Genomic DNA, 27,969 nt, shown 5'->3' with positions numbered 1-27,969 from the left:
AGGAGTCTCTTCTGTCCTTTTTTTTCCCAAGTGGCTTCCAAAAAGAATGTGGCCATCTGGGGCTGTAGGCAGCTCTACTCAGAGCCTGAGAGAATTTGGGAAGGGGGATACATGAGCGGTGGAGCATTTATTCATTCTAACTCCCCTCTGGCTGCAGTAGCCACATCCACACCAGGATCTACTAGCGGGTGGGGGCGGTGGGGGTGGTGGGTGTCACCAGTGGATGGTTGTGTGTGCAGTTAAAATCCGGAATTCTACTTGTTGCAGTCTCAATAAGTGCACATCTTTTTCCCCTTCACTCTGCGCTAGGGCTCAGGAAACCCTGGGGCATAATTCCTGACCATGATGTCCTTGAAACCCAAGAAGATCCGACAATGTGTGAGGTTCTAAGGAATGAGCCAGACAACCAGGTGTTGGTGATGGGGGAGGGGTGGAGAGGGCTCAGCCACCCCTGGACCCAACTCTGGGTCAGGAAGGGAGGTGGGGCGCCTAGCCCTCCAAAGAGGCTCATGAGGCCCATAGGATGGTAGCATCACCAAGAGATGATTACCAATCAAGGGGATGGGCAGGTGGGCTGCTTGTTGGAGGACACTGCCAAGTGTGGCCAAGAGAAAAGGTCAACATGGTCCCAAAAGCCATAAGGTAGAGGGAAGGGGACAACCCCTTGTTCCTTCATCTCCCCTTTGCTTTCTCTACCATCCCTCAAAGAACCCACTATGCAGCCTGCCCAGGTAGCCCTGCCCCAGGACCTGGCTGATCAGCTGGGTCAAGTGTCCTGCCTGTTACCTGGGCCCTTGGGGATTGTCCTAGGCCTAGGATTCACAGGCAAGGCTCCGAGCTTAGTTGAATGAGACTTCAAGAATGTGCTGGAAGCCCCTGCCCCTCCCCTCTCTTGTTAATTATATTGAAGGTTACTGTGTACCTAGAGATGGACTGGGATGAGGGTGGGAGGTGATGACCAGAGAAAGCCTTGCTTCAGCCAAGGGGGTTAGCATAAGGGACACTGCCAGGGCCAGGCCATGGGATTCAAGGTTCTGAACCCACCCCTTCTGTGTAGTGTTCAGGACACTTGGAGGTAGGGCGTGTTTGGGAGCTGCAAGGAGAGAAAGCTGGTGAGCCAGATCAGGCAGGCTCTCTAGCCTGTGAGGGATGGAGGAGTGGGACCCAGAGGGTGTGGTAGGGACAAAAGTTGGGAGGAGAAAGAACCTCCCTGGGAATGGGGGGAAGCAAAGAAGGGATGGGATGCACATAGGCTATGTTGGCAGCCCCAATCCTTGGCCACCCCGACCAACAGTCACTGGGGTCCCCAGGTCCACTCCCTCCCTGACCCCCATCATGAGGGTCTAGAGCCACAGTTATAGCAGGTTTATTGTGAGCAATAGAGCACCGTGACACTCTCCCAGGGATACAGCCAGTGGCTGTGAGGGGAGCCGGTGGGGTGGTGGCCAAGAGCATAGTGGGTGCTGAGGTCAAGACCTGGTCTTCTAGGCCTTGTGTTCCCACCCACCTCTGGGTTCAAAGTAGTGTCAGTCCACCTGATGTAGACCATCCTAGGGGTAGTTTCTGGCTGGGCCTGCCCTGGGCAGGAGATGAGGGTCCTTAGAGTCTGGGCTAGTGGCGGTGATGGCTGCAGGACCAACCAGGTCTCCTAGAGGAGCAGGAGCCCCCAGAGTCCCCTAGAGACTTTGCACGGGCAATGACAGGCCAAAGCCTTGTCAGTTATGGACTTCTGGACCCTCTGGTCCCTAGCCCCCCAACTCACCCAGCTCAGGAGAGACCCAGGCCCTGCACCCCAATGAGAGGGACTGAGGTGGAAGGCCGAGAGTGCACCAGGGATCTCCAAGCACCTGGCAGGGGGCTTGTTGAGTGGAGGTGGGGCAGACCTCACGTCTGCAGCTCCAGGAGGCAGTTCGGCTCCAAGGGCAGGGAGCTGACTGGGCTGCAGCTATGGGCCTCCTGGAGGTCCTGCAGCACCTGCAGCAGCTGGGCCAGTGGGTCCTCAGAGGCTGGAGGCAGATGCAGGGTGAGGGCACAGCAGGCAGGACCTCGCCCGCCATGCCTGTCCCGAAGGCCAAAGGGTCCCTGGGAGTGCGCCTGAGAAGCCCTACCCACGGCATCCCTGAAGGGGACTCAGGCCACCCCCAGAGTCCAGATGGGAGGGACCTACCTTCGCCACAGCCTGTGAGCATAGAGGCTGCCTCTGTGCCTGCACTCAGCTCCCGGTGCTTCTCCCTGTGGGGAAAGACAAAATGAGGGCTCCTGGTGCCCTTGCTGGGAAGGCTGGGTGACCCAGTGTGGGCCTCCTAAGCTGGAGGGCGCTCCTGGGGGCTGAGGGCTGACTCTTTCAATCTATGGGGAACAAACACGGCCCCAGGTCTTGGTCCCTGGTCATCTCCTGTGTTCCTCCCTCCTTCTCATCCTCCCAACTGTGGGTTACAGAAGACACTTTGGAAACCCAACTCGAACTATGTTACTTCTGTTTTGGAGGGGCCTTGGAAAAAGAGCGAATTGGGGCCTAAAATTAACTGGTGATGGAATGTGTTTCCTTCCTATGGGAATAGGAGACAGTGACATTTTAAGCACAGTTCCTAACTGGGGTTCACCAAAGGTCCCTGGGCCCTCTCAGGTCCAATCCTCTGTATGCCTACATGGAGGGAGGGTGAGCAGCCACATGGACCCCATCCATACTTGAAGCTCCTTATTTAGGAATTCTCCTGGCCCAGCCCTTTTGACTGCTTCCCTGATCAGGAGATGTGTCCCTCTGCTAGGGTCTAACAAGCTCTTCCTTCTCAGATGCCGTATTGGCCCTGTGGGGTCACCTGGCCTGCTTGCCTGCTTCTCTCAGTGCTGTCACTTTTACCTTTTCTCCTTGTTGCTTCCTCTCCCAGAATGCCCTTCCCTGTTTCGCTCTCTGGGAAATCCTATCAAACCTCACAGACCAGCTCAAACATCATTCCCTTAGGCTCATGTGCTTATTCAAACTTTGTTGAGGGGCTAGAATGTGCCAGGCACTCTTCTCGGTACCAGGATTAGAGCAGCAAATACCACAGGCCTGCCCTCAGGGAGCTCAGTGTAGTTGAGAGGCAAGAAATGAATAGACAGCACATGTTAATGTATTCCACTATGTTCCAGAGTAACAGTGGTCAGGGAAGGCCTCTCTGACAAGGTGGTTTTTGAGCAGAGGCATGAATCAGGTGAGGGAACAAGCCATGTGAACACTTGGGGAAGAAGCTTCAGGTAAAGGACATGGCAAGTGCGAAGGCCCCGGGGTGGACAGGCCCAGAGACGGCAAGAAGGCAAGGACAGCTTCAGCGAGCTCAGCACGGAGAGGGCCCAGTGGGAGGAAATGAGGCTGAGAAAAAGATCAGCCAGGGAATTTGGGCAGTGTAGCCACGAGGACTTTGGATTTTAAATATGTGGAAAGCTATCAGGGGTATTGAGCAGAGAAGTGATGTGATGTGATCTGTTTTATGTTTGAGAAGATCACTCTGGGGGCCATGTATACAGCTGATCCTAGGAAGGCAGGTGTAGAGGCAGGACAGCCAGTTAGGAGGCTCCTGTGTCATCCCCGAAAGGAAGATGCAAGTAGCTCAGACAGGGACAGTTCACAGTACAGACGCGAGAAGGAGTCGGAACTGGCTTCATTCTGAAAGTAAAGCTGAGGGGCTGGATGTGGGGCTGATAGAAGACAGGGAAAGTGAGGAAAGTGGGCCTAATGTATTCACAGGGTCTGTATAAGAGGGAGGCGAGAAGGTCAAAGGAGGAAGGCAGCAATGTGATGACAGAAGCAGAGACAGAGTCACGCACTTTGATGATGGAGGAAAGGGCCATGAGCCCTTCTGGCTTTTAGCCCATTGAGACTAATTTCTGACTTCTGACCTCTGGAACTGTAAGAAAATAAATATGTTGTTTTAAACCACCAAATGTGTGGTAACCTGTTACAGCAGCGACACAAAACTAATACAATAGGTGGTTGGATCAATGCATCAGAGCCCTGGTGGACGGAAGGCCTACTGGCGCTGGACACCAGATGAAGTGAGCTGGAATGAGAGGAGGGGTGGCTAAGTGGTCGTGGAGGTGGGGAGGCTCTTAAGGCAGGCTCTTAAGTGACTTGGGTTTGAATCTTGGCTCCACTGCTTCCTGGCTTAAATGGGAGTAGTAAGAACACCTACGTGGTTCAGTGGCTGTGAATATTGAATGAGCTTATACATTAAGTGAAATTCAAGTGAAGCCTAGAAATGATAAGATGGAGGGATAGGAGGTTCTAGGGTGTGGCTACAGGAGTGAAGGTCCAGGTGGGTAGAAGAGTAAGTCTCTGGAGGTGTAGGACTCACAAAGTGGACAGGATGGTGGCTGCATCCTCTAGGTGGAGGATGAAGTAACCAAGCAAGGAGCCTGGGGCAGGGATGGAGAGGGAGCTGGTGACAAGGCTACACTGTCAGAAAAGAGGTGGCTGCAAAGTGACCTGGAGGCCACTGGTGACCACAGCTCACATGGAAGTAGGTGGTTCTAGTCTGACGGCATGAGCTTTGAAAGGTTTTGAAGAAATTAAACCCTGAAGAGTCAAGGAACAAGGAGGTTAGCTATCACCCCTCCAGGCCCAGGTGTAGGGGTACAAGAGAGAAAACTACCCAGGGAGGCAGTGCTCTTAGAAAGCACTGGGTCACTTTAAAATATAATGGGCCCTACCCTCAGAGATTCCGAGTCAATGGGGTAGGGCTTGGGCATCCTGTATTTTAAAGTTGTTTCTGAAAAGCATTCTGTTTTTCCTATGCTGGTGCCAGGGCTAAGAACCACCGAATTAAGCAAGATAGCTGAAGAACTCAGGGACTTGGCTGAGAACAATCCCTGTGCTCTGAGGGTACTATGAGAAGGCTTGACAGATGGGGAGGCTAGGTCAGCCTGGGGCAGGAAGCAGCCATGGCCATGACCCTGAGCTTCCGCAGCCTTTGGGGCCTTCATCCTAACATGAACTGGCCTCATGTTGCAGAGATCCAGGTGACCCTCCCCAGGTGTGGCTGCCAAAGGCCGAAAGGCCTGATTAGAAGAGAGGAGACCAGCCACTGAAGAGCAGCCCTGGGCCCTAATCCCAGCTCTGGACCCCGCCTGGCACATTTCCCCAGCTGCATGAGCCTTCCCATGTGGGACTCAATGCCCCTGCACAGGCCTCCTCACCGAAGTGCAGCCTCCATGCCCAGCAGGTGCCGGTAGATGAGCTGGGCCTCCAGGTCATGGTCGAGAGGGTCATTCCACTCCTGCAGGGTCACCCGTGACCGGGTCTTATCGCAGCCCAGATCTGGGGACAGAGAGAAGGCAGAATTCTGAGCAGGCACAATGAGACCTCACATCCAACTTTCTGGTAGTACAGACGGGAAAACCGAGGCCTAGAGAGGAAAAGGGATGGTCTCAGGGGTCCCCAATGTGAGACGAGGCTGGGAGCACAGCCTGGAAAGTCTGGCCCAAAGGCTCCTCTCTCGGGTTCACTCCTGAGCCATGGGGCACATGACTGCAGAGCGTGAGAGTTGCACAGGATCACAGGATAAAGCTTAGGGAGCTGGACCACTCTCTGGAAGTGCCTGCCAAGAAGGAAGCAGGGAGCAGCCTGGAACGTAAGATCATGGTGAGAGGACCAATAAGGGGTTTGTGCCTTGGAATGAGCTGGCCCTGCCATTTGCTGGCTTTACGACCTTGGCAGAGGCATATGCCCTCACTAAGCCTTGGTTTCCTCCTCCATAAAACAGGGCTACCAGACTCTGCCTCATAGTGCCCTCGGGAACCCCACTTCACCAATGACAAGGGTTACCACTGTGAAGGGTATAGCCAGAGGAGGCAAGCAAGGCCAACCAGCCAGGGACAGCCTTGTAAAGAGCTGCCAGTCCCTACCCACTGCTCAATCTCAAATCCAGGACTGGGCTAGAGCAAGTGGGTCAGGTTCTCATGACTCTAGCCACACTTAAATGATGCTATTTAAATTTAATTAAAATTAAATAAAATTTTAAAATGTTAAAACTCAGTTCCTCAGCTGCACTAGCCCATTCCTTTTTTAAAATAATATAGGTTTCAAGCATACAGTTCTAAAACATATCATCGGTATATTGCATTGTATTTTCACCACCCCAAGTCAAATCTCCTTCCATCACCATATATTTGACCCCCTTTCCTCCCCCACCTTTTCCCACTGGTAACCACTATACATCTGTGTCTATAAGGTTTTGTCTGTCTTGTTCGTTTGTTGCTTTCAGTTTTATATCCCACATATGAGTGAAATCATATGGTTCTCAACTTTTTCCGTCTGACTTATTTTTGCACTTCCCACATTTCAAGTATTCAACAGCCCCTTGTGCTCATGGCTAGGGTACAGATACACACCATTTCCGTCATCACTAAAAATTCTAGTAGAAGCTCCTCTGTGTCATCCCTTTAGTGCCCAAGGCCCAGGGTCCCCCGCTACCACCTCGAGCACAAGGCCACCTGCTGAGAACAGACGCAGCATAGCGGGGCCCCAGCCTCCACCCCCACCTGTCTTGTCCTTCTGGTGGCAGCAGGTCCACTTGTCCCCACGGAAGACGCCAGGATGGTAGGAGCCCAGCAGGCCAGTATTGTTGATGCTCACCTTCCGCAGAGCAGACAGCCACTGGTTCAGCTCGTTCACACACTGCAGGGGCCGGGGGTGGAGCTGATCAGAGGTTACCCCCTCCAGGAAGCCCTCTCTCCCTGGAACTCCTATGCCACTCAGGATGACACATTCTCTGCTAGCCCACTCAGCAGCTTTCAGTGAATTAGGAAAGACTGCCTTTTCTACTGATGGATGCAGCCCATGCCTGGGCACCTGGCCTGGTAAGCAGAGTGTGGGCTGGATTTCAGCTGCCACTGACTCTCTTGGCCATGTCCTCGGGCAGTTCATAACCTGCTGTCACCACTTTTTCCCTGGGGCTCTGGAGTCTGACCCAACAGGGAGTCCATAAAGGGCAGGGCTCCATGGGATGGGCCTGTGCCCTCCTACCACCTGTCCAGGACAGACACCTATGGAGACAAGACAAGCCCCCTCCAGCCTTCCTACTTGTGTTCTTCCTCCACGTGTTCTGCCCCTAGATGCTCTATCCCTCGCCTTGTCCCCGCTCAAATGCCACGTATCAGAGGCCCTCCCTGACCACTGTTTATAAAGCAGCAGCCCTCCCTCTCTCAGTCTCCCTTGGTTCCCTTCAAGGCACTATTCGCCATTTGGCATTGTAAGTATTTATTATTCATAAGTCCACCTTCTTTCCTGGGATATAAGGTCCAACAGGGAAGGGACCCTGGTTTGTCTGCTGCTGTACCCTCACCACCTGGAACAGTGCCTAGAACCCAGCAGGTGCTCAATAAGTATTTTTGAAGTGAATGAATGAATGAGTTAACACATAAACAGATGAGAAGGGGATGTGAGAGCATACACATATGTGTAAACATGATTGTTATTTGTTGAGACACACACAGAAACATACAGGCAGATACTTAGGAATAATTTCCCACAAAATGTGTTCCATGTGAAGCTCCAAATCACAAGGATACACTGTCCATGCACCAGACCACACACGGACCTACACAACGATGTCTAGGCAAGCCCACAAAGACAGGCAGACAGAGAGACGTACACACACACACACACACACTGCACTCACATCAGATCTCACACACTCTGCTGTGCCTGATGTGGGTGACAAAGGGGTGACACTCATTCCTCATTCTAGCCCACCCAGAGGACTCCCACAGCACCCCCCTTCCAAAGAGTGTCCCCTGCACACAGCCGCACCTTGCACTGCAGGTAGGCAGTCTGGGGCCTGCCTGCGTCGTCCGTGTAGATGACCTGCATGACGTGAGAGCTGCCGAAGCTCTTCTCCTCCACCTTTTCTGCTGCCCGGATATTGGCTAGCTTGATGAGGGCACTTTTCTGGGGTGGGCACAGGAAGGGAGGCTTAGGGTCCCAATTGAGGACACTCCACTTCCTATCTCTGGGCCTCAGTCTCCCATTCTACAGCACCAGGGGTTGCTGTGGGGAACCCAGTGCCTATCCCTCCAGGAACCTGCTCTGTGAGTGACCTAGCCAAGAGAGAATGAAGAAAGACGGTGACCAAGCACCTAGCCTCTTGGGTGCTCCCAGCAGTCCAGGGAGGTCTGAGTTTTGGAAAAGTCTCTGGTCACTTAGTATTCCAGCGGGCTGGAAGGCAATGCCCGCCATGGGCCAGGCCCTGTGCTTTTGCAGTTATTAATTTCCCAACTCATTTTTATTTTCCCAGGCTCTAAAAGTCATATCCCACCTCATGACCGCCCCCTACTCCCACTATCATTGACTCTAATGAGGTACAAATGAGACAGGGAGAAGCTCTGGATTTAAAATATCCACATCCCTGAGGGCCCCCCAATCTGCTCAATCTACCTGCCCCCAACCCCTGCTCTCCTTGACTCCTGAATATCCTCCCATCAGAACTCACCAGTGCCCCTCATCATCCAATGACCCGTCTCCACGGCCCTCGGAATAACACCCACATTCCCCAGCCTGGAATCTAAGCCCACTACCCCTGTTGGCTTCAGTGACAGGCAAAGAGATGGCAGTGCCACCTCTTGGAGCAGTGGGGATACCTGGAAGGGAGCGCAGGGGATATGTGTCTGACGCTTCCCAGGGTGGAGACTCCCAAAGGACAAAAGGGATAGCCCAGAGACTGTGCTGCCCATACTGGGGTATGCCTGCTAAGGAGGAGGCAGAAAGGAGGCAGTGGCAGGGTGGAGGGGCGGTGCTGCACTGGGAGATACACAGGATGTGCCTAAAGAAGGACAAGCTCAATGCCCAGGGACAAAGGGGCCCACAGAAGGGTGAGGAAGGGCCCTGCCAGGTAGCCACACTTTGCTGAGGCCGCAGAAAATGCTAAAGGGACCCAAGAGTCGGCAGCTATCCAGAGCAAAAGAAGTTGGGAAGTGGGAGGCCTGAATTTAGGGGTCACCCCAGGGAGCTCCTTCACTCCCTTAGTAACACCCAGCTGCTCAGAGCTAGGTTAGGCACCCCTGGCAGACCATTCCCAGAGCCTGGCTGACTGGGGATCAGGTAGGCTCAGCTAGGGGTCAACGAGTCCATCCAGGAAGTGCTAAGCCCTTCTTGGGAGAAAAGCACTCACAGGAGGCCAGCCCAGGGGACAGTGTCTTTAATAACTGGTCTAGGTCCTACTCTGTGCCGGTCCCTGGCTCTGGATCCAGAAAGAGATCAGCTCATCTAATCCTCAACCTGGTTAAGTATGGAAGATTATCCCAAATTTACAGGCCAAGACACTAAGGCTCAGAAAAAATGAGATACTTCCCCTAGGTACGCAGGACTAGAATCCAGGCCTCCTCTCAGCCCCACTCTACTCCACTCTCCCAGAAGCACCCCTCAGCCCCCTACCCTACTCATGTACCTAACCAAGAAGCCAGGACTGGACACTGCAGCTGCTGCCTGCCCCATGTCCCCCTTCTCAGAGAAGCCTCTTCCTCATGGGTCTTAAGTGACTCTGTGGCTGACACCAGAAGGTTAGTCCTGCCTGGATTTCTTCTCTCACCCCAGTGGACCCTGGGATGGGCTCTGAGTAAAGGACAGGTGCCTCCAGGGTATTAAAACCCTCTCAGAGCTCCACTTTCCCACCTCCCTCCTTGCCCACCTTGGAACTGGGCGTCTTGGCGAAGCTGAGGGCCTCGGTGGTGAGAGAGAAGTAAAGTTTCTTAAAAGAGGAGGTCAAGAGGGGGCTCTTGCCCTTGGTCCTGTGGATGAAGAGTGGCCCCTCCTTCACTGGCGGTGCCTGCAAGCTCAGCGCCCTCTGCAGGTCCAGCTCTGCCAAGCCAGGGAGGTAGAGCCAAACGTGAGCGGGGCGGGGGTGGGGGTGGGGGGTGGGGGGTGGAAGGGGGCAGCGCAAGGGTGGGGTCGGGGCAAAGCAAACATCGACAGCAAGCTGTGAGGGAGGCTTCCAAAGTCACAGACAAGAGCAGGCGGAGCAATGGGACGAATGTGATTAGAAAGGAGACTAAGTGTTGCCAAAGAGGCACAAAGGTAGGTGGGGCCATAGGACAGGGGGCAGGGCAAACACAAACAGGAGTGCTCACCCTCCTTCTCCTCAATGTCCACTAGCTTAGTGATGAAGTCCTTCAGCTGGGTCACACCCTGGTGCACGGTGGGCTGCAGCGGCTCCATCCAAGCTTCCTTGGCCCTGGATGCCGGCGTGTCCATGTTGCCCACATTCTGGACAGCCTGGAGATGACAGCAGGAAGGGCAGGTTCTGCAGGGTCAGTGGCCCAGCCACTGAAACCCACCCCTCTCTTCCCGCCCCCAGTCTGTGCTACTCCCACTGTAGAAACGGAGGCAGGGGAAGCATAGGCCTGCTCACAGGCCTACTCATCGCCACCAGGGATTGGGGTGAACAGATCACAGAGTTTGAGGCATCCTGGGACCTGATAGTTGAGACTACCTGGGCCCAACCTATTGACCTTACTCTGCAGGTCTGATACAGGACTCTGCCTCACAGGGTACGGTGGGCGCCAGTCTGGTGCCAGTCAGATTGGCACAGCCTGAGAATGAGTACATCTGGGGTTGAAAGGCCCGGGATTCACCACCAACAGGCTGTGCAGCTTTGGGCAACCTCCTTCCCCTCGCAGACCTGTCGCCTTCTCCAAAAGATTCGGTGACGGGTAATAAAGCTTTGTAAACTGAAGTGCAATGCCACGTGAGATTATCAGTGGCCTAGTCGCAACGCCTTCCTGGAGCCAGTTGGGAACACACTGCAGTCCAGGCAAGGACCCCTGTTAAGCACCAGCCAGGCATCCCCGCTAGTGTCTACTGCCCTACCTTGGCCAGCAGGAGCAGAGTGCGGCTGGTGCGGGCGTCCGCGTGCCGCTCCCGCAGGTGGAAAAGCTTGGGTGCCATGATAGCAGGCGAGAAGAAGCGCAGACATAGGAAACTGGTGACAGCGATGAATGGCACGTTCTGGAAAGGTGCAGGAGAGAAGCAGGCTGGACTCCCGCAGGCCTGAGCTCCTGGCAGCCCCCTCTCCTTTGGCGCCATCTCTGCCCCTCTTCCCGCCCTGGGCCACTACCACCGCCAGCACGTCCGCCACCACCACTACCATTACTGCCGCCCCTCTCACTGCTCTAGAGTCCCACAGCTCCCCTTTCCCCACCACTTTTTTCCCTCGCCCAACCCAGCCTGCAGAAGGTGCACCTCGTGCTCGGCGCTGGGGAAGCGCTCGCGCACGCGCTGGAAGAGTTGGCGGAAGGTGGCACGGACCACGGCTGGGCACGCGCGAACCGAGCGACACAGAGCACTCAGCAGCTCCCCCAGATGGGCGCGCAGCGTCTGTGCGCTCTGCTCCAGCACCTCCGCTTCGGTCTGTGGGCGGTGCAGCCCCGAGCACCTGCGTAGGCGGGGGGCGGGCCCCCAGAGAGGGTAGCAGATCAGCGCCCGCACACATGTCTCAGACAGGGGCTCCCGGAGATACAGGCACAGAAAGGCATCAGCCGAGATACGGACACAGGTGGGCAGGTTGACGAAAGGAGACCCAGACAGAAAGAGCCATAAACGTATATAGACATGGCTGCACCACCCCCCACCCACCGTCCACCTCCCACCCCACTGTGTCCCCAGGTATCGTCCCGGTCTCACCCTACATCCTTGACCTCCACTTTGCTGGGATCCAGCTCCACGTACTTCTTCTCCTCAAATATCCTGTCGATGATGGGGCCCAGGACGCCGTGCAGATACCGCATCCCAGCCACCTGGGGGCCACCGCGAGCCGCATTGGTCCTGTCTCCCATGGGCCTCCAGCTGCCTGCCACCTCCCGGCAGCTGGCTGGCCACCCAGACACCCTGGGCACCACCTGCCTGCTGTATCTACTCAGGACCGGGCCAGGCACGCAAGGAAAGCAGCTCAACAAACTGCTGCTACATGGATGGATGGAAGGAAGGAAAGGAGGGAAGGAGGGAGGAAGGGAGGGAGTGGATGGGTGGGTGGACGGATGGAGGGATGGACGAACGAACCAAGAGAAGAAATTCTTAGCTTTAAGGGGCCCTGGACACGGAGACAGAAGGTTTGGATTTAAGTTCCAACTGTCTCTTGGCCTCTCTGTACCTGTCTCCTCATCTATAAAATATGCCATGAAACCTCACCTTCAGAAAAGACTCCATGGACTTTGAAGCCAGAGAGTTGCTCCGGAACAGGGTGTTGGCCTCACCTACAATCAAAGGTTCCAGTGGGTAGGGAGCTGAGAGAAGACCAAGGTTCTGGGGTGGAGGACAAGGAACCCTGGAGTTCTAAGATGGCCCCTCAGTAAAGAGCCTCCTTGCCACCTCCCAACCCACTGCCCCACCTCTGCCTTTTGCTTTTTATGTTGCCTTCTAACCTGACCCTTCTCCTAATTGGACCCATCTGCCTCCTGCAGGAGGACCTCCTGCTCCCCTCTCCACCACGCCCTCGGACACACCGCTCTCTCCCAGGCCTCACTGGTGCGACCCAGCTCCAGCTGGAAGAGCAGGTCCAAAAAGTCTTTGGCCAGTCCCTGCCCCAGGAAGAGCTTGAGCAGGTTGGTGGCCACTTCCTGGCGGCACTCAGTGCTGGTCATCTCCTCGATGAGTGGGATCAGCTGTCCCGGGCCCTGCAGGAGGCAGCAAGGAGAAGCAGAGCTCCAGGACACATAAGGGAACCCAAACCCTTCACTCTGAGGACCTCAGAGGAGCACGGGGAGGGTGGGCACACTTTCTCAAGGGATGGTGAGGGTCCCTGGGCACTAGCTAGTTTCTTACCATCCTGAAAACTGTTTTTTGCTCTTCAGAGTGGGTTTGGATGGATAAAGAGGACAGGCCTACTACTGTCCCTGGATCTTCCCGCCTTCCCCCCAGGGACCCCTCACCTGAGTGCCCAGCTTCACCTCACGGCACAGCAGCTGCACCAGGGCCTGGTAGCAGCCAGAGGGCAGCACCATCTCGTCCCGCAGCCGCACCTCCAGCTGCAAGGAGCCCAGGTTGCCCCTGGAACGGGCAGCCTATGACCTCTCCACCAGGGACACAGGCCACCCTGGGCAATGCCCCCTCCCCACTGCCTCCACCTTCCCTGCTTGAGGCCAGCCTTGTAGTCTCTCCACTGAAGTCCTTCACCTTGGTTCCCTGAACTGCCCCACCTCCCATTCTTTGCCCAAACTGTTTTCTGTTTAGAAAGCCCTTCTTGCCCCCATACTCATGGAAACTCCATCTGTCTTCAAGGCCTGGCGGCCTGCCACCTCTAGACTCCTGTGGACTCCGAGTTTGACCCATGTGGACATGTTGGGCTCTCCAGCCTCTCGTTTGTAAACTGTCAGAGAATAGCTCCTTCATGTATACACTTTACACTAGAAGCGGATCCCTAAACCTCATAACAACCTGCCAGGGGAAATTAAGGCTCAAGCAGGTTAAGCATCTTGCCACATTAGATCTCAGCACCCCTGCTCTAACCCCTCCTGGTGAGAGCACTAACCAAGCCTTAACAGTCTCTAAGGCCCTGCTGCCCACACAACAGCACAGTTCACTGAGTGATGCTGCTCAGTACATAGCCTCACGTGCCACAGAAACCATCAAGATGAAAATGCCTTGTTGCTGGATACGACCATCCACCCTGCCCCTGCCCTGTTAAGAATGGGGACGGGGGTCTGGGGCCTTCTGCGGGGAGACAGAGCTGAACCATCTGAGGTGGGCGGCACTGCTGAGCCTCCATTTCTGGGATGAGGGATGGGCAAGGAGGCCAGAGGGCTTCCTAGATAGGGCTACTAGGTTTGGCAAAATAAAAATATAAGACACCCAGTCAAATTGGATTTTTTTTTAGTGTAAGTTTGTCTCAAATATTTCACAGACATAATTATACTAAAAAGTGTTTCATTGTTTATCTGAAGTTCAGTTTTAACTAGATCTTGTATATTTTATCTGGCAACTCTATTCCTGGAGAATTTTAGAGCAAGTCATAGCTATGGTTCAGGGACACTGACTCAGAGCTCTGAGGACATGAACTTTAATCTGAGGTCTGCAGAGAAACTCTTAAAGGGAATGGGTCTGAAGGCTTGTTCCAGAAACTTCCAGCAGGCAGAAAGCAGAAGACCTGTCTGGCATTGGAGCTCAGAGGACAGAGCTGAGTTCAGGACTGTGGGAAGGAAGAGGAGGCAGGATCCAGCCTGGATAGAGAAGGCTCCTTGCCTGGTGGGCAAGGGCTACAAGAAACCTAGGGCTGCATCACCCACCCCTGACCAGTCCACCTGCCTGCTGGAGCCAACTCTCAGCCTGCCCTGGGCCCAGAGCCTGCCAGCCCAGCCACCAAGTCCCAAGCACTCACTCCTTCTGTCGACTCTTGGACTGGTCAGGCTGTAGTCGGAACCAGCCCTCCTCCTGCTGGGCTACCCACAGTCTCTGGACATTGAACACCACCTGGGGGCAGGGCAGAGACAAGGGGGACCATGCTGGGGCCACCTGAGTCTCTTCTTTGCCCACTACTGTACCTTCAAAGGGTCCCAGACCCCAGTGGCAGCTGGGGAGTGAGAGGTAGTTACTAGTTCTGGGGAGTCCCAGGTCTCCTGAGTGCCCCTTTTTGGGAAGCTGGAAGAATGGGATGGCTGGAAGGGAGGCCAGGTGCTGAAGGTGACAGGTGCAACCTGAAGGGGCAGGGTGCTCACTTTGCCCAGGAAGTCATTGCGGCTGACAAGGTCCCAGTCCCAGGCTTCCACGCACAGAGCCTCTGTGGCCCCCTCCTCCAGCTCAAACTCAAATGTCTCATTCCAGCGTGGGTAACATGATTTCTTCACGATCTGCCCAGAAAAGGGAGAGGGTGCTGATTCCACAGACTCCCCAGACCCAGCCAAGGGCAGAGCCACCTCAAACAGCTCCCTTCAGTTCCCTGCAGGGTCTCTGAAGCAGCCCCCTCTCCTGGATCCAGGCAGAGGCCCTGCAATAGCAGAGGTACAATCTTCCTGTCCAAGCCCCTACTCATTTCTCAAGTGGGGAAATTGAGGCCCAGGGTGAGTAAGGCACTGGTTCAAGGCAACATAGCAAAAAGATACTAGATTGCACTGAGAACCCAGGTCTCTACGGCCTCCCCCACAGGACTGAGCCCACCACCCTGTTTTCCTGGAGGTGAGGAAAGCAGTGGGGACAGCTGTTGGGCTTTGTCAGCTGTCTGGGCCCAGCCTGGCCAGGAGTGAAACTTGGCTGAGGCCACAGAGGTTGGCGCCAAAAGGGCTGGGACCTGCTATGCACCTTCAGAGGTCACCCCGCTTTTCTGAGCGTTTTCTCTAAGATGGCATTCCCAGCCTGACCTCCCAAGTGATGGTGAGGCTGCAGTGAGGCAGTGAGGGGCCTGGATGGGGCCCTGAGCCAACCTGCCCACTCCCCAGCCCACCGGCCCCCTTACCGAGGTCTCCTGCGTGCGGCCATTGTAGCGCACACGAACAAAAGGGTCAGACGTACCATTCCGGTCCTTGGGGGCTAGGTCCCTGGGGTGGAGCAAAACATCCACTGTGGGGTAAACCACACCAGGTTGGAAGGCCTGAGCTCATCCTGCCCCTAGTGAGCTGGGTGACTGCGAACAGCATCCCTTCCTTTTCTGGACCCTAATTCCCACAGCAATCACCACATGGGCCCCCATGTGGCCCCTACACCAGGCTCAGGATCTCCCAAGGTGTAGGCCACAGCTCCTTCCAACTAGGCCACAGCAGACTAGCTGCCACACCTGCTCTGGCAGAGAGGGAGGCAAATGCAGCTGTAGAGCAGCCTGGGCCATGGGCCTTCCACTGGTTCCCAGGGCAGCCTTGAGTAGGGGCCGTCTCTGAGCCTTGGTTTTACCAGTAAAACAGAGAAAATAATCCCCATAACTGAGGTAATGAGCTTCTCAAAGGCCTGACAAGCCATATCTCCCTACTTGAGGGCGGGTCTTGGAGAGCTGTCCCAATCAATCGTCCTCTCTCCACAGATGGTCCCTTACAAAGCCCAAATCTGGTCACAGCACCCCAGCTTAGAGGCTTTGTGGAAGAACAACAAGCCTGCCCTCTTCTGTTTGCTATGCTACTTTCAGCTCTTTTTCACATTTAAAATTTGAAGTCTCTCATGCCTGCTTTTCTTTCTTCCTCAGAACCATCTAATAGAATTCCAGAGCCAGGCCTTGAGGATCTGTCCAGAAAGATGAGGAGAAAATGTTTTTTGTCTCTACAATGAGGCAGCTTCTTGGGCCCCCTTGAGCTGAGGGCAAGGGGGTATGAGTTCCCCCACCCTCTAAAGAGATATTTGGACAGACCAATCCCCCAGCCAGGGACGTGCCCAGCCACTGTGCCCCCAACAGTCTCAGCAGTGTGTGTGAGCATGTGTGTGAGCAAGTGTGCATTCATGCCACAGAGGGCCTGGCGTCAGTAAGGCTGAGGAAGAAGGAAGTGGGTGAGCAGGGGGATGAATGGTGTGAGAGAGAATGACTGAGCATGAGGAGCATGACTGTGACTCTGCTCAAGTCCAACCATTTTCCATCTGGCTGTGCCTCATCCACATTCCAGCCCCAGGACAGAAAGCCAAGGGTGCCACAGTCCTCATTTCCAGGAGAGTGCTCTTCCTTCCAGAGAGGCCAACCACTCCACAGTGGGGACACACTCCCACAGGTGCTGGCTGGCTAGTGTTCCTCCACCCTTCTGCCCTAATAGCACGCAAGGACTCTGTGGAGGTGGGTTGGAGCCAGAAAGGAAGGCGCTTCTCATGGAGTGTGTGTGACTCACACTCAGGCATGGACAGGAGTGGAGCCTGCTGCTAAAAATATCCTATCACAGGTGACTCAGGCCCCCCTTCCCATCCAAGTCACTGCCCCTCATGAGGAGAACCCCAACCTTCCCACTGGAGATTTTCAGGAACTCCTTTCACCTCCACCACACCACGGACTCCCCCTGCCACCCCCCCACCTCTTATCAGGCCAAGTTCACATTGATGTTAAACCTGGGAGAAGCCATCTTGCATTAGCTGTATGATCAGAGTTCAGGGCCCCCCCCTCACCCACCACCCCACTGCTCTGTGATGCCTGATGTGCCGCCATTAGAACATCACCCCTTCCCCGAAGGGTCATACCCTCCTGAGAGGGGTCATCCAAGAAATATCTTCAAGTCAGGGAAACCTCACCAATCTGCCCGAGAGTAGGCTTTGATGGAAGGAGGTACGGGGCCAAGGGGTGAATGGGGGTAGAGGAGGCCTAGCATCCACAGTGGGTTTCTCTAGTTTTGTGAAACCCACTGCCCTGCTCCCCAGCCCCCCACATCTCACCTGGCCTCCAGCACGGAGCAGCGCAGCCGGCAGGCCCGGGTCCCTGGCACCACCTCCAGCCGAAGGTGGATCTCTCCCTGTACCTCCTCATCAGGGTCGACCTCCGTCAGGTGGGCCCACCCACTGAAACCTGTGAGGCTGCAGTTGAGCCAGAGGCCTGGCTCTTTCCTTCCCATGCTCTTCACCCTCAGCCCTGCTAGGTACCACGTGGCCCCTCCTTAATCCCCTCATAATTCTTTCAAGCTCCTGTGGAGCTGGGGCTGTTGGTCCTAGTGACAGGCAAACTGAGGCTCAGAAGCGGAGCAACAGCAGTTCAAAGGGCCTAGATTAGAATCAAAGTCTGGTGACTCCTGTGTCCTCATTATTATGTCATGCTGCATTTCGTGGCCCTGAACCTAACTCATCACGTCCTCTGTCCTCGGTTTCCCCATCTTAAAACGGGGAGAATGACTCTCACCTAGGGCTACTAGAGGGAGATCCTAAGCTCTGATAGGGAAGTGACAAGAGAATAGCACTGATGAAGCCGATGAAGCCATCGGACTCTAAGGGGCTGGCTAGGGCCTCAGGCAGGAGAGGCCTCTGGTCTGGCAGGGGCCAACAGGCCCCATGAATCAGCAAAGTCCTCCCCACCCCTGCATGCCCGCCCCAGCCTCACAGACAGGAGCAGGTGTGTGCCAGGGAGGCCCCATGAGAGTCACAGGGGCTTGGGCCTGCAGAGCCTGAAGCATCTAAGAGTTCCTAGTCTCAACCCTCATGGGCAGATAGGGACTCATAGCAGAGAAGGCAGTGTACGCCTCAGTTCATGTGGTAAGGATGGGGCAGGGCTGACCCTTCAAAGCAATGTCAGCATTCCAGGAACCAACCAAGGGGCCCTTCAGTCTAGTCCAGCTCCAGGTCAACCCCTTGAACTTAGGACAGAGTGGTACTGGGGCCCAGTCTAAGGGGATCCCAAGGGGTATGGAGGAGCCAGTCAAATTGGGAGGAGGGGTCCTTACAACTCAGCAAAGGGGCATAAGGAGGCCCCTATCCATGCCTGCAGAGGCCTCAGATCCCACCACTAGCAGCCAGTCCCTTTGCTGGGGCGATGAGGTCCCAACCTAGGGGCACAGGGCCCAGGGCACAGAGATGGGTGTGCAGGAGATGGACACGGGCTCTTCTGGGGAGGGTAGAAATGGCTTTCTCTGAGCATGGGTCTTGAAGGAGCCTAGAGGAAGGGCCTTTGAGCAGAGGAAAGGCTAGGGATTGGGCAGACCAGTGAGGGGAGAGACAGGGGAGGCCAAGGGAAGGGAAGCAAGCGTGGGCTGTGGGCTCCCTCCCAGATATCTTACCCTTAGGGTGAGTGACCAGAGTGTCCCTGGTAAGGCAGACCTTCCCGATAACGTCATCCCGGCTGGAGGGTAGAGAGGGAACCAGAACTGGCAGGGCTCTGCAGGGAGCCCAGCGACACCCTCCCACCCAGTTTAGGGTCCCTGTGGGGAGCAGGGAAGTTGACATGCAAGTCACTGACAGGGATCTCTTAGAGTAAGACCCATGACCCTTCTGCACATGATGTTTCTACACATGGACTGATCCATGTGCCCACATACATGCCAAGCTCACGCTCTCCACATGCTCATTTCCTAGCTCACATCCCGTGCTCACATAGCGTCACTGTGCCTGTATTCCCACACATACACACGTATGTTGTGGTGCAAGCATGATGAATCCACACACATGGACACACACTCACTCACACCCTGTACCCTTCCAGACCCTCCTGAGATCCCCCTCCCTCCAGGCTATAGAGGATACAGAGTGACCAGCAGTCTCAGCAATGAAATGGGCCAGAGAGGGGCAGATGGCAGGGTCTAGGCCCCAGCTCAAGAGTTGGGGCCACCCACCTGAGTGCATCCTCATCCATGACGTAGAAGGCCACCATGTGGAAGGTGGGTGGCAGGTGCACCTGATACTCCTCACCCCAGAAGGGGCACAGGGTCTTCCACACGGTGGCTGTCCTACAGGAGAAGGCCCTCAGCACCTGCCCGGGCCACCCACAGGCCCCAGGCTGAGACAAAGTAGGGTTATGTGTCTTCAGCCCGCCTTTCCCCATATCCTCCTCCACTCAGAAGAACAATTGCTCTGCCATTTGAAGATTTTCCTTGTCCTAGACACTACCCCCTCCAACCCCATGCACCACCAGTCACTCCCTCCTGATCTTCCTCTCTGCCTTGGATGGGGTACAGGACTGCATCTACCAGGCCATCTTGCATTTGGGGAATTGAGACCACAGTTGGCAGCAGCTCAGGTCACAGAGCAGGACTCCCTAGCTCCTAAAGCTAAAAGGACTCAGGGAGGGTAGAGGCAGGGTTATGGCCAAGCCGATTCTGGAACCAGAGAGTCCTTCTTGGGGGCCTGGGAGTCAGGGTCCAGGGTTTGACCTTGAGATGTCTTGTCTGGGCAGGGCCTTGCCCAGTTCTGGCCAAACCCCTCCAGATCAGAGCCTTCAAGTCAAGGGACTCGGCAGGGATGTGGGTAGAGGAAAGCTGAAGTCCCTCCAAGGACCCAGATGAAAGCTCAGGGAATCATCTTCACCCCTACCACTTCTTGGATATGTCACTTAAACTCTGGGATCACTGAGGAACTCTGGGGTCACTGAGACAATCAGAGCCATCGTGGCCCCCTTTACCCTTGGTGTCAGAGGTTTAGAGAATCTAGAAAAGGGCTAGGGTCCTGCTTACAGGTTGGAAGAACTATGAGTTGGGCAGCACTGGCTACTGGCCAGTAGTGGGCACTTGGCGCACCAATACAGAACAGGGGAGCAGCTCTGGCTATGAACTCTGGGGCAGAGGCTTAGGTGAAGGAGGGGATAGGACAGAAAGATCCTGCCCGGAATTGTGGAGCTCATGGAGAAAGGGAGGTTCAAGGGAAGTAAGCCTTCTGGGTGCAAGCTGGGGATCCCTAGCCTGGAGAGGAACCGTTTTTCTGGGGAATAACCACTGCGAAACTCTCAGGAAAAAAAGGGGCTCAAGTCAGGGCAAGGACCAAGGAGAGGGGGAGGAGCTCAGGCTCTGGGATAAGCTAGACTTGGGTTCCAGTCTGGCTTTGCCACTTACTAAGTATGTGACTTTGGGCAAGTTAGTCTCTCAGAGCCTCAATTTCTTCATCCATAAGTAGGATTTAATAACATAGCTCATCGCAAGTATTAAATGCCCTGGACTCATTTAGTATAGGGCCCGGTGGAGATAGCACTTATCATCATTTGTCCCTCTTGGGGGCTGTAAAGACTGAAGAGTTGATGAGAGGCCCAATGAGAGGCTCTTGGCCAAGTGCTGGTCCCACAGCAGGTAATCCCTAGATGACGATAATGTCAATCAGCAGAACGAGTTACAGGTCTCTCTTTATCGCCTCCTAGCAAGTGTGTCAGAGCCAGGTGGGGGCCCAGGGGATTAGATGCCCATCTCCATACAAATTGCACACCTCTCTGAGGTGTATGTGTATATGGGGGTGGGGGGGCGTGGTACGCTCAGGGAGGGAGCCCACCTCACCCGTCCTCTGTCCTGGGGTGGAGTGGTACCTGATAATGGATTCATTGTCCACCTTCACAATGCAGTAGGGATCACTGCTGCCAGTGCTGCAAGACAAACAGGCGAGGGGAGGGCTGGCAGGACAGACGCTGCAGGTGGGGACCAAGGATGGGGCCTCCCAGGCAGCTCCCGCCCTCTGCCAGGGTCTTCAGTGACCCCAGGAAAAAGACAGTCAAAGTTGAGGCATCCAGTCCTGGGCTGGGGCCTAAAGGCTCCCCAGGCCAAAACATGTGCCCTCACTTTCTGTCTGGGATAGGGGAGGTGAGGGAAAGGCAGGAAACTGCACAAAAACTCCTGCCCACCCCTGCCTGGCTTCAGGGAGGACAAAAACAATGACAACAGCCCCAGGCCAGCTCCCAATACCCATACCCTCGACACCCAGACAGCCTCTTACTCTCCTCTGAGTCTTTGCTCCTGCCATTCCTCCTGCCTGGACTGCCCTTCCACTACTCCCAGCCTTAGCTTCTCCTCTAAGAGCCTTCCATGTCCCAGAGGCAGAGAATAAGGTCTCCCCTGTGACCGCACCGCCTGCCCCCTTCCCAGTATGTTTCCCACCATCCCAGTACAGCTAGTGATATCCTGTCAGCTGCCTCCCTGACCCGACTACAAACAACCTGAGGGTAGAGACCACTTCTGCATTCTTAGGACCTAGGACAGGGATTGGCACAGGACAGGGTCTCATGAGTGCTGAATGAATGGACGAACAAATGAACAAATGCAAAAGTCTGCCCTCAAGCTCCCGGCCATCTAGGAATGAAGGAAGGGAAAGGCAAACCCAGGACTGTCCAGTCCCGCCTGTTTCAGGTTGGTGGGGGACTGGAGTTGAGGGCAGCCCCGGCCAGGCCCAGGGCTGGTCCTGGGCAAGAAGCAGGGTGAGGACTGTCTCCACAAGTTCCCATCAAGCTTAGCGTCCATAGAAAGGAAGTATATTTGCGTGCTGGAGGTTGGGGAATTATAAGCCCGGCTTCCTTTCTCAAAAGCAGCGATTCTGGAAGAGGAAGCCACTCAGACCAATGTCTCTAAAGGCTCTCCTGAAGTCAAAAATGGCTGCCAAGACTCAGCTTCCCCTCTGTAAAGTTCCCCAGACAGCTGCCCTGGGTCTTTGACACAGATGAGGGCCAGCCCATGGGAAGTGTTCAGTCAATGTTAGCCCACCTGAAACGCCCTGCTCTTCTGCCTGCAACCCTCTCCTATCACTGAAGATCCCTCTCTTCCAGAGAGCCCACTGTGAATGCCACAGCTTGCATCCTACCTCCCCAAGGCCAGGGGACCCCAGGCTTCAAGTAATAGGTCTTTGTGCACCCCAGATGCTGGGCTGGGCGGCAAGGGCCAGGACATGTATGTGTATTTAAACGAGGAACTTGTAGGAACAAGGGAGAGGTCAGTGTGGGCTGAGACCTCTGTGGGCCATTCCCCCACCACAGGGACCCCCTCTCTGTTCTGCTTCTGCCTCCTGCCCTGAAGACCCCGGGGGCTTCCTGGGGGCAGGGAACCTCTTGTGTATCTCTGTGAGTCCAGCACTGCCCACTGCACAGCTCTCACTCAACGGACAAATCATGAATAAACAGTGACGTTTGGGGCTTCTGTTGCAGGCAGGGTCACGAAGGTAGTCAAAGGCCTGGAGGCAGGAACAAAACCTGTGTGCAGGAGTAGCAATGCGCTAGATGGCTAGATCAAGGGATATGAAGGGGACCATGTCAAAAGTGGGCTAAAGCCAGATTTAAGGACCTGGGCCCAATCATGGTCTCCGGCCAGTTATTGAAACCTGTGCCCTGCCCAATGCCCTCTGCCCTATTGAGGCCCCTGGGCTGGTCCCCTCTCTCACTTCTCCTTCCTCGAGCCACTTGCCAGCACTGGCCCAGCCTGGCTACTTGCAAGGCCTCTATATTTAGGGCCTTGGCAGTTTCTAGGTTGTAGAAGGGGAAGGATCAGGGCAAACCCTGAAATAGCCCCGGGCCCGTCCCCAGGGCCACTGGGCATAGGAGCCAGTGGGTCACCGGTCACCATGAGACTCAGCTCCTCTCTGGCTGACCCAAGCACCCAAGGATGGGAGACAGTGAGAGGGAGCGTGACAAAAACAGGCAGGCTCTGAGAGCTGTCAGTGACAGGGACCACAGCTGGCTCTGTGCCCTTAAGAGAACTAAAACCCCATGAGTAGAAGTGGCAGGGAGGCAGGTGGGCCACTATGAGCTCTCTGTTTTCAGAGGTGTGCAAGCCCTGGCTGGAAGGGATGTCACTCAGGAGACAGGCTGGAGGTAGATGAGGAACAGTGAGGCAGGCTTACCACCACTCCTGCCTACAGCATTTAGTGAGGGCTTCCTGTGATCTCCAAACCCTTGCCATCCTGAAGCCAAATGCTTTATGTGGCATTTTTGAGGCTCTCTCCACTGAGTCCCACAGCAAGTATGCAACTTTGGTCCTGCTAGGATTCTTGGCCTGTTAGCAGCAGAGTGGGTTTGAATCTTGGCTTCTCTCCCTACCTGTGTGGCCTTGGCAGATGACTTCCGCATCCTGAGCCTATTTCCCCGCCTGCAAACTGAGCATATCTACTTTATAGGACTAATAAGAAGATTAAATGGGAAGGTCCTCAACACCTCTTATTCTCCCCTATTATGAACCAGGTGTACCTCAGGGCACCTGGAATGTCAGGACAAATGAGTCACGGTTCCTACCCTCACAGTCATGAGGCACAAGCAGCCCAATTGCACAAGAAGGAACAATTGCTACCACGGGCTCTGTTCTAACTCCAGCTGACCCAAAGTGCTAAAGGGTATAGAACAAGGGAGTGCCCTCGTAAGCGCACGAGGATGCCAGGAAAAGCCCTGGAAAGGAGATGTTTGAGAGGAGTCCTGAAGGAAGAACAGGAGTTTTCTGGAGAACTCTATAGGGGAGTAGTTGAAAGCAGAAGGCCCCAAATACACGAAGAAGTGGGGCTGGGAAGGTCAGTATCCCAAATGTATCACATCTGGATTTAAAAGATAGTTGACAGGTTAGAACTGTGTACAGTCGTCGCTATGGGAAAGACAGAGGAAAGGAGGTGAGGGGAGGTGAATGGGGCAGGCAGTGGGCAGGGGAAGGAAAGAGATTGGAAGGCAGAACCCACAGGACCTGGTGGCACCTTGCCCGCAGTCCCTCAGCTGTACAGAGGCAAGGTTGGACTGGAAACCAGGAGCCTTGGCTCCCAGGTAGGCACAGTCTACAGCTTTACCTCCCTGGGCTGATGGCAGCCTGGAGCCAGGCACTAGGGCGAGCACTGAGGGGATAGGGAGGGAGGAGACAGACGGAGGGGCTGCTCCTCCCAGCTGCCACCAGCCAAAGGAGGCCAAGCTGACCTAGTTACGATGCCAGTGTGGGAGTGCTAAGAGGCTGGGCCTGAAGGCTGAGACCCTTCTCAGGGCCCATCTGCCTTCCCATCCTAGAAACCACAATCCTAGCTCCCACCCCACCCCACCCCCATAATACCACTCAATGCACCCCAAGAAGGCCCCACCCCTCCCTCCACAATTGCCATGGCAACTGCTGAGCATGGCCTCATGAGGCCCAAGGGGCCTTGAACTGGAACTGCTCCTGGCACTGAGCTTGCTGGGAAAGTCAGAGGGGCCACTGTCCCTGTGAGAGAGATGCTGTCACCCCCTCCTCCAGCACCGCATCCCCCTCCATCTAGACACCTCTGCATCCAGGAGCCCGCTGAAGAGCCTGGGTGTGGGGAGGCTCCAGCCAAGCAGACTTTGGACCTTATGCTGCCTCCGGGCTCCCTTTCCTCTGCCTCTTCCAGGCAGCAAGTGCCCCTCAAGCTTTGTGCATTTCACTGCTCATATGTGAGAGAGATTTTGAGCCCCAGTTTACAGAAGGGAAAAAGAGGCTTCGGCGACAGGGAGTGGCCTAAGTCTGCAGACAAGGGAGCCAGGGATTAAATGGGGTTGATCAGCTCTGGGACCTACTGAGAAAGGTGGGACAAGAGACTCCTGAAATCTCAAAGCCGGGAAAAGCCCTAGATGCCAGTGCTTTTTAGGAGCTCAAGACTCAAGACCTTGCTCTGCACTTGGAGCCAGCATTTCCCATGTCTGAGCATTGGTTTCCTCCTCTGTAAACTGTTATGATGAGAACTAGCTTGCTGAGTGGTTGTGAGGATTAAAGGTGATGGCTCTCGTAAAGCCGAGGGCGCAAACGGCTACCCCCCAGCCACCCCACCTTGCACTGGTCCTGGCCTCCTGACCTGACTTATGGTTCCACTCTTCACGTCAGTCCCAAATGCACAACAGGAAGCCCTAGGACAGTCCCTGGGCCCCATGCTTGTTTAAGGTGAACGCTCCCGGGTACTAAAGGTTCAGAAGTCACTGAGGAAGACTCCTCATTTCTAAGGGGGTGCACTCCAGTCACACTCCCGTCAGGTGACCCAGACGTCTTCCCTGAGATGTCTCTTCCACGCCAGGCTCCTGTCCTGTCAAAGCCCCTTCTTCTCTAGAACCGCAGTTCACTCCCTGCCCGCTCACTAAGGCCTGTTACAGATCCCCGGCCCCTCCCCAGTCCCGGGCCCCTCCCAAGCCCCCGGCCCCTCCCGGTTACCCCCTGTCCGGTGCTCGCAGCAAATCCTCTCACTGTCCCCATTTCCCTGCTTGTCTCCCACTGCGACCACACTAGCCACAACCTGGCCTTTGCTCTACTTGTAGGCGGGCCTTGTGGACCCCGGAAAAATCAGGCGTAAGGGGCAGCGCCCCTCCCCGGAAAGTTGAGGCTCCCAGCCCCGGCCGCGCTCACATGTCCTTGGCTGGCAGGTTCTTCCCCTCCACGATGCGGATGGACAGCGAACTGCGCTTGGCCATCGCCGGTCCGCAACGCTAGGTCCTCGCCCGAGGGAGTCGGACGCCAGGGTCCGGTGCAACTGGCAGCCGGAGGGCGGGCCGGCGGGCACTGGACAGGGCGCCTGGGGGGCGGACCGTGCCGGGGGAGGGAGGTAAACGCGGGGGCGAAAAAATCGCTTCCACTTCATTCACCCCCCCATCCCCGCCCCCGCCCCACGTGCGGGGGGGGACACAGCTCCCGCGTAGGCCAATCGTTGGCTGGGGCTCCCTGTGGTAGGCAGGGCCGGCTCGGGCCGCCGTGCTGATTGGCCGCCTGGGGCTGGGTAGGGGCGGGGCCTGCTCCCAGGCTCTGATGCTGGGCGGGAGCGGTGGGGCAAGAGGCACCCCCTGAGGCGAGTGGAGACGCTGGGTGCCAAGTGGCCGGCGCTACGGGTAGGTGTGGGCGGTGGGCGCGGTCTGAGTGCCAGTACCCCGGCGCGTGGGGGCTGTGGGCTCGAGTGTATGCTTGGAGGCGGGGGCCTGTTAGAGGACACACGGGCGGGGGGCGTGCAAGGAGGATCGCCTTGGCCACCCGAGCCTGGCGCGTGGGAGGTAGGCCCTGCATTGGTGTAAGCTGAATGAATGAAAAATTAGACGAATTTTCAAACATTATGGGTGTTTGAGTTAGAGCCGCCTGGACCCAGAAAGAGGCAGTAAGAGCAAGGGCAACCCGATCTTGGAAGACTTGGATTATTTTTGTGAATATCCTTGGGAGGAGGGGGTTTCTCTGTTATCACCTAATTTACACCTCCGATATCCCCCACAGTGAGAACCTGGAGGAGATGCTCAGGCATACATATGAAAAAATTACTTACTGGAGGTCACACCACTGGCCCCAGCCCAGGCCAGGTTTGGCCTCCCTAGTACTGCAAGACTCCATGACCCATGACCACCACCTTTCCACTGGGGTACCATCCTTCTCTCAGACTGTCTAGAACTGAGTTTCCATAATTGCCCCTTCTTGATTCCCTTCCAGATCTAGCGGTCACAGCCCTGGGGCTGGTACAGTAGTAACTGGTGCTGGGCAGCTGGCTTCCCAGGAGGGCATTGCCCCAAGCACGACTGCAGATTTGAGCCCCAGAACCAGCTCTACCACTCCCTTGCTGAATGATGCTTGGAGGCTTTCTGAACTTTAGTGAGCTGGTTCCATTTCATCACCTGCAAAGAGGGAGCACTGACACCTGCCAAAAGTACCCAGGAGACACTGGGTGGGGGGGGCTAGCACAGTTTCTATTTTCTGTTACATTATTTTCTTTTCCTATTTTCCTATTTTGTTATTTATACACTACATGCACACTTTTCCAAATTCAAAAGATATTGGAGGTTTACAATGAAAAATGAAGTCAGTCTCTTTCGCAACCACACAAATTCTCTCCCCTGAGGCATCCACTATTCCTGGTTCTTGTGCCTCCTGGAGACAGACTGTCTACAATGCATAAGTAGACATAATTTTTTTTTCCTTTATATACAAATAGTAGCTTACTGGTTACACTTACAATTTCACTTATTTCAGCTTGTAGAATTGTACATGTCTATCTGTATAAAGTACCTTCATGCTCTTTGCCACTTGTCCAGTTTTTCGTCGTGTGAATGTACCATCATTTTGATGGGTCCTCTGCTAGTGGATGGGCAGGTTGTTGCCATCATTTGCTTTCAGCAAACAATAGCAGGGCTCAAACATCATTTTGCATGTGAGCGAGTGCAGCCAAAGATAAATTCCAGGAAATGGAATCCCTGGACCATAAGACATGTGTGGGGGGATTTCTGCAGGATTTGCCAAATTTCCTGCTGCAGTGGTGGTTCCAGTGTACACAGCCACCCACATACAGGAGTGTGCCAGCTCTCCCACATCCCCCAATGTCTTCACCAATCTGTGATCATCATCTAAGCAATAGGAAAATAATGGTTTCTCGGGGTACTTAGGGCTGTGTGTGTGTGTGTGTGTGTGTGTGTATTATCAGGCCATATCAGTCATCCTTGGTTGCCGAGATTTATCCTCCTGCCTGGTAGTCCTTCAGGCATGACCCCCTCCACTCCCTACCTCTAGGTTTGTGCCAGGCTACCTAGTGAGTAAAAAGAAGCATTATTAGCTTCTTCATAGATTGAGGGCTCACTCCCTCCACTGTGGGCTGCTACTAAGCCTAGTTGGTGGGTGGTGGGCAGGGAGAGATGAAAGTCTAGTGTTTGAGTATTGCTTCAGGCTAATCCCTTCACCTAACCTAGAGACACACACCAAGGTCAAGCCAGGGGAGCCCAGGCTAGTCTTCTTTTG

General features: G+C 55.1%; 1 protein-coding gene and 1 long non-coding RNA gene across 10 annotated transcripts; one reads left to right on the top strand and one right to left on the bottom strand.

The window, feature by feature from the left end:
* Window positions 1-1,350: 1,350 nt before the first annotated feature.
* Window positions 1,351-25,857, bottom strand: RASA4B (RAS p21 protein activator 4B). Of its 9 annotated transcripts, none has more exons than XM_039849178.1 (21): window positions 25,615-25,857; window positions 20,847-20,903; window positions 19,174-19,287; window positions 18,622-18,683; window positions 17,294-17,423; window positions 15,414-15,495; window positions 14,680-14,811; window positions 14,343-14,434; window positions 12,898-13,015; window positions 12,472-12,642; window positions 12,158-12,271; window positions 11,654-11,766; window positions 11,213-11,405; window positions 10,841-10,978; window positions 10,102-10,246; window positions 9,663-9,832; window positions 7,790-7,927; window positions 6,520-6,655; window positions 5,176-5,296; window positions 2,168-2,232; window positions 1,351-2,006 (listed from the first exon to the last, which is right to left on the bottom strand). In XM_039849178.1, the coding sequence occupies exons 1-21, from the start codon at window positions 25,677-25,679 to the stop codon at window positions 1,885-1,887; spliced, it is 2,478 nt and encodes an 825-aa protein (XP_039705112.1). In that variant the 5' UTR covers window positions 25,680-25,857; the 3' UTR covers window positions 1,351-1,884. The 9 variants fall into 9 exon arrangements, 7 of the variants coding, with proteins under 7 accessions (XP_039705112.1, XP_039705113.1, XP_039705115.1 ...); XM_039849179.1 differs by having other exon boundaries at window positions 12,158-12,222; window positions 12,492-12,642; XM_039849181.1 differs by lacking the exon at window positions 9,663-9,832 and having other exon boundaries at window positions 6,614-6,655.
* Window positions 25,858-25,901: 44 nt separating this feature from the next.
* Window positions 25,902-27,260, top strand: LOC120591632 (uncharacterized). The gene is made up of 2 exons (XR_005649935.1): window positions 25,902-26,090; window positions 26,674-27,260. It is a non-coding gene; the product is annotated as an uncharacterized LOC120591632 (long non-coding RNA).
* Window positions 27,261-27,969: the final 709 nt, after the last annotated feature.

The sequence above is a fragment of the Pteropus medius genome, unplaced genomic scaffold (assembly GCF_902729225.1).
Source record: "Pteropus medius unplaced genomic scaffold, Ma_sr-lr_union100, whole genome shotgun sequence".
NCBI lineage: Eukaryota > Metazoa > Chordata > Mammalia > Chiroptera > Pteropodidae > Pteropus > Pteropus medius.
Note: the sequence above shows the minus strand (reverse complement) of the source record. Positions and strands in the feature narration are given on the sequence as shown.